This window comes from Xiphias gladius, chromosome 8 (genome assembly GCF_016859285.1).
Source record: "Xiphias gladius isolate SHS-SW01 ecotype Sanya breed wild chromosome 8, ASM1685928v1, whole genome shotgun sequence".
Taxonomy (NCBI): domain Eukaryota; kingdom Metazoa; phylum Chordata; class Actinopteri; order Istiophoriformes; family Xiphiidae; genus Xiphias; species Xiphias gladius.
In genome coordinates, this window is record NC_053407.1 from 28,309,922 (window position 1) to 28,319,162 (window position 9,241).

At 42.0% G+C, this 9,241-nt stretch overlaps 1 protein-coding gene across 1 annotated transcript; it reads right to left on the reverse strand.

The window, feature by feature from the left end:
• Positions 1-647: 647 nt before the first annotated feature.
• Positions 648-9,039, reverse strand: LOC120792934 (serine/threonine-protein kinase pim-3-like). The gene is made up of 6 exons (XM_040132334.1): positions 8,631-9,039; positions 7,561-7,670; positions 6,498-6,548; positions 5,010-5,373; positions 3,710-3,886; positions 648-3,515 (listed from the first exon to the last, which is right to left on the reverse strand). Exons 1-6 carry the CDS (start codon positions 8,698-8,700, stop codon positions 3,289-3,291), a joined length of 999 nt encoding a protein of 332 aa, XP_039988268.1. The 5' UTR covers positions 8,701-9,039; the 3' UTR covers positions 648-3,288.
• Positions 9,040-9,241: the final 202 nt, after the last annotated feature.

The window sequence follows — 9,241 nt, forward strand, 5'->3', positions numbered from 1 at the left end:
TTAATGTATGAATCAACAAAGCCATTGTGGTGTAATATTAAGATGCCAACCAGAACATTCAATTCAATCATACAAAAAATGATTTAGTATTATTGCATTCTGCATAGTGACTTGTTTACTGTTGGTACTCCCAGTGTATTTTGATGCTAATACGATTACTTAAGTAACCTGTTGAAAGCCAGAGTGGAGGATTTCTGCACCGTGATATTACTACTTTTACGTAAGTGTAAGAAATGAGTGCTTCTTCCACCGCTGCTCGTTTCCAATTGTTTGCTGTTAGCACGCTATGAACCAAAATTAATGTAAAAAATGCCACGATTTGTTTTTTTGTTTTTTTTTTAAAGAAGGTTCAGTATTATGCATTTTCAAAGGCAGTAATGCTGAGTCACAGAGGTGCTTATTAAGGGATCTATGTCCCATTTTTGTATTATTTACAGGGTTATGAAATGGGTGTTAATGTAAAATATATATATATATCCAAAGTCTGCTAAATGCAAACTGATTACCTCCATTCCAACAATTAAAAAAAACAAAACTAAATTCATATTCAACTTACTCAGTAGTTTTGACTTTTGTTTCTTTAATGAAAAAGACCATTTAACAAGTTATGTTAACAGCAATTTTTCTGTCTCCTTTGACTTTTCATTTTATTACAATGACAACATTAAGGTCTTAAAATAATGTAAATATAATGTTTCCCTCTTGTATCAGAGACTCCCTCAAGGAGATTCGACATTAATTAAGACACCGATGTAAATCTGAGGTTATTTTTTTTAGGTAATGTGGTTGGTACAACGAAAAGTTAGTCTGAAAAGAGCCAACACGTCACACAGAAAATAAGTTTATATACAAAAGGTTTAATTTGAAAAATTTCCATGAAAAAATACTTTTTCCTGTCAGAACTTTACATTCAAAACATGTAAAAAAAAACTAACACATGCAATGAGAATTTGAGAAATTAGTTAAAACTTAAACCTGATGTGAGAAAACTCAAAACCTGAACCTGACTTTGTCCTTGTCTTAGCTCACAGGAAAAAAAGAAAAAAAAAAATATATATATATATTTATATATATGAGAAAAATTTAATAAAAGGTTCAACAGAAGATAAATAAACACAGGATGAGGAATGTCTCAGTAAATAAATAAAAACACGCTCCATGTACAAAATATGCATATAAAACACAAAATTATACAGTATATTCAAAATACAAAACAGAGTATTTGCATTGATTGTGCATTTTACACCCCAAGATTGAGGGTTAAAAGAGAAGATGGAGAAAATAATGTTTGCAAACAAAATTTCAGACAAACTGAGGATACAGCTGAGTGCGAGCATTTCCTGTGAGAGGGAGACATTAAAAATGAATGAGAAAAAAAAAAAAAGACGGTACTGACCATGGAACCTCAGAACGTTTTTCAGAACTAATGCAAAAAACAAAAACTGTTTCATAGAAAAACTGTTGTGGTGTCAACATCGAAATGTATCGTACTGACACCACCATCCAAAAAATTTCAAATACCGAACCCGAGGAAACTGAGAAAATAAATGACAAAACCACCAACTAGAGATGAAGTTATGCCTCCTTTTCGAGTTTGAAGCTAAACTGAGGAGCGGCAGGATGTCGGCACTGTCACTTCTTAAAGTCCACAGTGAAGGCTGGGTCAGATTTACTACTTATTAAATCTGAAAATGTCGGACAAATCATAATTGTGTCCATTTTAGCCTGGATTTCAGTCAGGAAGAGTTCTCGCCTGTTTGTGTTCAGACAAGAGTGAAAACTGAAGGTTGAGAAAAATGTGACATGAAGGAAATAAAAGTATTAAAAAGCCACGTTTTGGTATCAGAACTGAGACTCAGTTGTGGTGTCCCGAACCAGTCTCAGCCGTCTAGAGGAGCGTGTGTGTGTGTGTGTGTGTGTGAGATAATAAGTGTTGTGTTTTCAAGTATTCCACCACATCAGCAGGTGAGGATCCTTCGCCGCCTCAGTGCTCACATTACAAGGTGTGTGGGGTGCGTTTTGCGAGTGGACGGAAAATGTTCTTTGAAAACTTATGAAAAAGTTAAGAGATTTGGGGAAATGTACTTATTCGCTTTCTTGAAAGAGAAAACTGATGCCGCACTCCCGCCTGTACGCCAAGTGTGACGCTACCAGCAGCAGCTGGTTAGCTTAGCACGAAGACTGGAAACAGCTAGCCCGCCTCGGTCTCAAGGTAACAAAATCTGTCTACGAGTTCCTCTAAAGCTCACTGATTAACACATGGTATCTTGTTTGCTTAGCCCATAAAACCATAAAAGCAACTCTCTGCCATTTTTACGGGAGGTTATGAGCCACACAACTTCCTGTTCAGGGCCTGTAACCTGCCTTGTAACGGCTCAGAGCCAAGTAATAGTCCGACACATAACTCCCTGTAAAACTACAAACTGTCATTTTGAAAGTTTGTTTTTTGCAGATTTTAAACAAGCAAGATGTAACGTGTTAATTGGTGAGCTTTAGAGGCGATGTTGAGTGGATTTTGTTACTTTCGGTCAAAGCCAGGCCCTTTCCCCGTTTCCAGTCTTTGGGCTAAACTAAGCTAAGCTAAGCTAACCAGCTGCTCGCCATAGCTTGTCACACTCAAAGCTGGTTGATCCTGCTCTGGGGGGAGATGGGGTTGAATAGTTAAGATGCAACACAGACAATTAGGGCTGAAACAATTAGTCGATGCTTTTCTCTGTCCTATAATCACCGTAACCCTAATAAGTTTGGGATTTTGACTCTTGATCTTGGACTCTAAGCAGTGGGATGAACATTTTCACTGTTTTCTGACATTTTATAGACCAAACAATCAATGGACAAAATAATGAACAGGTTCATTTATAGTGGAATATATGTAGTTGGAGCCCTATAGAGGATTGTAACATTTCAGGGGTGTTCACCTTTGTTCTGCTGCACTGATCTGACCCCACATGGTTGCTATGGAGCTGAACTCAGCCAATGAGTACATTTATATTTTGAACCACGAGGATTCTGTGGAACATCTGAAGAACCCTCCACCCCTTACCACGGCGTTACTCCACCCTCAGCAGCTTTTAAAGTCAAGGCACTCAAACAGCAACACTGGATGGAAAACAGGTGTTGAGGATCTATAAGAGCTGCTCCATAGTCTGTCTGTGTGTGTGTCTGTGTGTGTGTGTGTGTGGGGGGGGGGGCACACAGAATCAACTGCATCCTGTAACTGTGACCACAACTTGCTCCGTCACCAGAAAACACTTCCTTGGAGCTACAACCCCATGATCATGCGGAAAATCAGAGGCTCTGCTGGTTTGAGGAGGAAGATGAGGAGGAGGAGGTGGAGGAGGAGGAAGAGGAGGAGGAAGAGGAGTCGTCAGCTGTAATGGCGTGAAGCGTGATGCTGCCATCGTCTGTCTGCTGACTGTCGCTGCCGGTCACCCAGGGGTGGAGGAGGATCTGCTCCAGGGTCGGCCGGTTAGACGGCTGCTGGCTCAGACACCAGCCAATCAGCTGCTGGCACTCTGTGACAGAATCACGAGGAGGTGGAGAAGAGCGACAGGAAATAAAAACCCTGCAGCACCAAAGCGCCATCTTTAAACAAACACATACTTTGGCTGTATAGTTTGTCCGCAACAGGTTTCGAGTCTCTAAAGTTTAAGACAGTGTGTGGCATTCGATCTAAAACCAGGTCCACGCAGAGCGGACCCGGACTGACCTGTGGAGATTTTGCGTCTGAAGTAGATCTGTCCTCTCAGGATCTCCTCATCCTGTTCGAAGGGGATGTCCCCGCACACCATGTCGTACAGCAGCACACCGAGCGACCAGACAGTGGCCGAGCGACCGTGGTACCGACGGAACCGGATCCACTCTGGAGGACTGTACACCCGCGTACCTGGAGGGATGAGGGAAGGGGGCCATCAAGTACAGTATTTTAAATATTCGACTGCATAAATCAGCGATCCGAATCACAAGCGTGCAGTATGTCGCAGCGAGCGCGCAGAGCGGCGGTGGTGGGCAAACACCAGCAGCAGCAGCAGGAAGCGGTGACTCATCACCATCGTCATCATCACCACCACCATCACGCTGCCTGTTAGCGAGGGCTGCTGGTCACAAGAGCAGCAGCTGGCGTTTCTGGAAAATACTTCCTGAGCAGAACAAAGATGCTGCTCATCTGTCCTCACCCAACAAAACAGGATTTATGTGTGATGGGAAGGTCATCATGTGTCCTACATTCCGGATTCACAGTCAACATGAAAGCTTGTTCTGTCATCGTGTTGACCCATCTCTCTCTCTCTCTCACACTCACACACACACACACACACACACACACACACACACAGGTTTGAGCTTCTGTACTTGTAAAAAACACTCGATGTAATAGATCCCCCAACTGCTAACCTAACAACTATAATCTGAACCCTAAAACCAAGTCAAAACCCTGAAAAGATTCTTTAAGTAACTGGACAACCTGCCTCCGTATTCCAGGACTGTCAACACTTTTTCTAAATTTTCACCTTTCCTAAAACGTCCTGACTTTCTAAAAATGGTCCTCACTTTGTAAAAACATACCTACTTTTCCACAGCTGCCCCATTTGGAAAAATTATGACAGCAAAAATGTCCTTACTTTCAAAATGTCAACATGATGTGAAACTTTAATTGGCCCTCAGGAGGACAGAAGTACTAGAGCACACCACAAGGAGACAAGGGCAGACAGACAGGACTGTTTGTTGTTGTCACGGTGATTCTGACTACATTTTACACAAATTAACTATTTGAAGTGTCCAGCCACGTCCGCAACAATGTGGATAAACCTGATATTTACACTGATGATTCACATATTTTGTCCAAACTTTTCAGACACGTGTTTTCCACGTTTGCTTTCCAACCTTACAAAGCCAAACCAACAGAAAACAATGTCCTGATTCAGATATTGTTGTTGTTGTTGTTGTTGTCTTGGCGACTGCACCAGTGTAATACAGTGATAAGGCTGGTCAGTCTAGAGGAACAGACTCACCATCGAAGTCCGTGTAGGCAGTGTCTTTGAGGAGGGCCCCTGAGCCGAAGTCGATCAGTTTGATCTGTCCGGTCCTCAGGTCCACCAGCAGGTTCTCGTCCTTGATGTCTCGGTGGACGACGTTGCAGGTGTAGCAGTGACGCACCGCCTCCAGCACCTGCAGGAAGAAGCCGCGTGCCGCCGCCTCGTCCAGCGCGCCGCGCTCCGTGATGTAATCAAACAGGTCCTGAGCCAGCTCGGGACGCTCCATCACCATCAACCAGCCGTCTGCCTGCTCCCACCAGTCCAACAGCCGCACCACACCGCCGAACGCCCCGCCCACCTTCTTCAACAGCACGATCTCCAGAGGTACCACTGCGCCGCACTGAGAGAGCATCAAAGAGAAAATATAAAAGGTCATTATCAACTCACTGTCCATAAAATTATGAGAGAAAACATTTTAGAGCTGCAACAATTACTCAATTAGCAGAAAATCAGTCAAGAATTCTTTTGATAATCATAATAATTTCAGTCATTTTAGGCAAAAAGTTGGCCCTGAAATGGAGCATTTGATGCTTTTCTTTGTCAAGCGTCATAGTAAACTCAAATATTTGGGTTTCAGACAGTTGATCAGACAAAACTATACATTTGATGACTCCCCCTTGGAAAATTATGGCAGTCATTTTTCAGTACTGTCTTCTATAGACAAAATGATTGATCAAGAAAATAATAATGGATAAATGAAAATAAAGGTTAGTTGTGGCTCTTAAAAAAAATGTAAATACTGTAGGATTGCAATAAACAGTATACTGTCATTAATTTTAAAATGTTTCAAATCAAGTGCTCTTAAAGTTAGTAAAGGTGTCCCTCAAGGGTCTATTCTTGTTCCTCTTCCATTCACTATTTTTAGAGTAATATCTGCCACCTTGTGACGTAGCTTTGTAGGCAGATGATACTGTTTATGTCACAGACTCTTCGACGACACATTTACAGTCTGCTGTTGACATGCTTCAGCTTTCACTTAATAAACATAAACTTATTTTAAATTTTGAAAAAAAAAACAAAATGTTTTTTAAAATATCAGTGAAGAGATTGCTACTACCTCTGATGTCTGATAACAACTAAACACAGCATTTATTGAGGATAATTTCAGTTTACTATAGCTTTAGCACAGAGCTTGGAAACTGCCACGTTTTTAAACTATTCCTTAAGGATGATTGAACCGCAAAGTTAAAATTTCTTATTTTATATCCCTCTGAATGCCATTTTTAAGTGTTTTCTTCAATGTGGAACTAATTTGCCTATTGGCTATGCAAATATTTTAAATTGTGTTTATTATTTTTTCTACTGTACATGTTTTTATCTCTCTTAAAAAGGATCTCCATGTTCATTACACTACTCATTTAAATAAAAAGGAATTAACAATCTAATAGAGCAATTGAGGTACTATAGCAATAAATCTGACAGGAAACTGTTCATCATCAAGTTAAAAATAGAGGTAAATCTCACCAGAGTGCCCCAGTCAGTCACTCTGTCCCTGCACACATGCTTTACCGCCACCTGCATGGAAACATACAGCGTTAACACACAGTCTCCCTAAAGTTACATGACATATTAACATAGGGTGGAATTTATACAAAAACAAAGAATAAGCAGCAGCCATAAAGCATAACAGTGACTATAATATAAATATAAATGCCCCAGTCTTTAAATGTTTTTCTTTATTAATGAATAAAGATGGTTTTCCCACCAGTTTTGGCTGATACAAAGGACTACTTGCTGCTCCCAAAGACTAAAAAGCAAAAATCTCAAGAACATATTTCAGTATGTGCAGAGAGTAAAGCTAAATAGACCACCACTCTCTTTGTGAAAACAAAGACCACATGCCAGGCAGCACCGCACTGTGTCAAGCTACACAGCTGACAACAATGGAATAGGAAGTAAAAGGAATACACACGGCCTTCCAAATAAAAGCACAATCTCATAACATGAGTTCGCGTAGGGAACTGCAGCTGTGATAATCGGAAAATGTTTGTTTACTCAGTTCAGATACAAACTGACATCCTTACATATTCTAACAGAAAACAAAGACAGTGAATTGATTTTTTTTTTAAAAACATTTAAATCATGTAAAATATAAAAACAGTGGAACAATTGATTAGATGGCTGCAGGGCATTTAAAAAAAATTTTTTTTATACTTTATAGAACAACAGATTTATCTATTAACCAAATAAATCATAGGCAGATTAATCAATAACGACATCAACCGTTGGTTGCGCCGGTGATCAAAAAATTGAAATTTGACCAATTACAATTTGATGACAACTTTAAAAAAAAAAAAACATCTGCTGAATAAAACTCTGATATGATTGAGAGCTCCAAAACAGCAACTAAACCCTTTCCATGGTCAAGAATGAACTTTCAATCTCTAATAATTTTTTGAAGACTTTCGTGCAGCTTTTATTTCGAAGGCTACGGCCGGAAACGCAGCTGCCTGCATTTTCCGAGGCTTGACGCTGCGAGCCGCGGCCATGTGCCGGGACCAAAACAAAGCTGCTCCCCTGCTCTTACCGGCAGGCCGTCGGCCAGGCGGACTGCCGAGTAGACGGTGCCGAATCCTCCGTTGCCGAGCACCGAGTCCAGCCGGTACAGTTTCTCAAACGGCTGCTTCTCCGCTTTGGCTACAAAGCACAGAAGAAGAAAAAAAATTGGAGTTATTTCAGTTTATTTGGACGGTTGAGACCCTATAGTGTATTGCGCCAAAAAAAACTACGACCCCACCAAAAAAAACATCTCTCCCCGCCGGTGTGTTGTCGTCTGGCCGCTTCAGCTCGACGCCTGACCCCCTTTACACGGTTTTAAAAGAAAAACTGGGCCTTCATTCGACATTAAAACATCCTAAAATAACCGAATACACGCGAGTACACGAGCAAACGTCCTCAGATGACTCCTGTTGTTCTTGTGTCAGCCGTTTAAAAATGGTGGACTGTCCAGCATCAACATCAACACCATCTCCCGTATTAACTCTTCAAACCAAGCTTACGTGACTAAAGACAGGAATAATCAAAACAGACACTATTTTAACAGAGGAGACAGTTTTATTACGAGATAACTACACATTTTGGCAAAACACCCGGCTCTCAAAATGGCTCCACATGGTTTTATTTTAAAGGTCAGACAGTAAAACGCGCCCACTAACCGATTCCTGCAGTGGAGATGCATTAATTTAACAAACATTATATTTTTACCAGTAAAACTACTAAAGTTTAGCCGCTGCAAGCCTCTCTAATGTAAAGATAGGATGCTGTAGATGCTATCGGCTATAAAATGAGTACATGTGGGTTTTCAGATTTTTATTTTTTTATTTTTTTAAAGTCGCAATCAAATATCTGTTAACCGAATAATAAGGTCAAGAAAATGGCGGTTAAATCGCTGGTGCATGTGTTTTATGACCCGGTTGATTCAGAAACCTGACCAGAAATTTCATTTTAGCTGGATCCAGTTGGCGTTAAGGTTTTGGTTCGGCGTCCCAAAGATGACCGGTTAGGTTGGGTAAGGGGAAAAGTAATCGGTTCACGGGACAGAGGGGGTCGCGGAACACGGTGTAAGACCGGCCGGCGCGTCGCCGTTAACGCCGTTACCTTGCTGCAGCTGGAGCTTCGCCGGCAGATCCACGCTGTGCGACAAGGAGCCCAGTTTAGAGAGCAGCATAGTGCTGCCGACTTCTTCTCCCCGAAAATCGAAAACACACCTGGAAAAATATTCGCTTAAAAAAACAACAACAACAACAGCGGGATCACACGCCCTTCTCACGGGCAAAATACGACGGAAACGTGGTTAAAATCCATCGACATTTCGGCCATTTTTGACAGAACAGGAGGGGGGAGAGGAAAAAAAAAAAAAGCTACTCCTGCCGCCGTAGAAACCCGCCACTCTGCCGCTTCGCCTCCGCCGCCGCCGATATTTACAAAGCTCTCATATATCCTTCCGCCTGTCCTCCGCTGAACGCCGACTAGCGCCACGCAAACCCGCCGCTTCGCGCTCACACCGCCTCGCCTGGACCAAGAGGTGCTGTGCCCGGCCGCGTCGGCCACGTGGAGTAGCTCCAAGCCGGCGACACGACAAAAGGAGCCCCCCACACGCCGGGCGAAACGGGGCGGACTAGTTTTACGTAGTAGGGAGGGCGGAGGGATTCGGCCCCCTGGCGGTTCTGTGGCAGAGGCGAGGACTCTCAGTAATCGCTTGAGAAAAA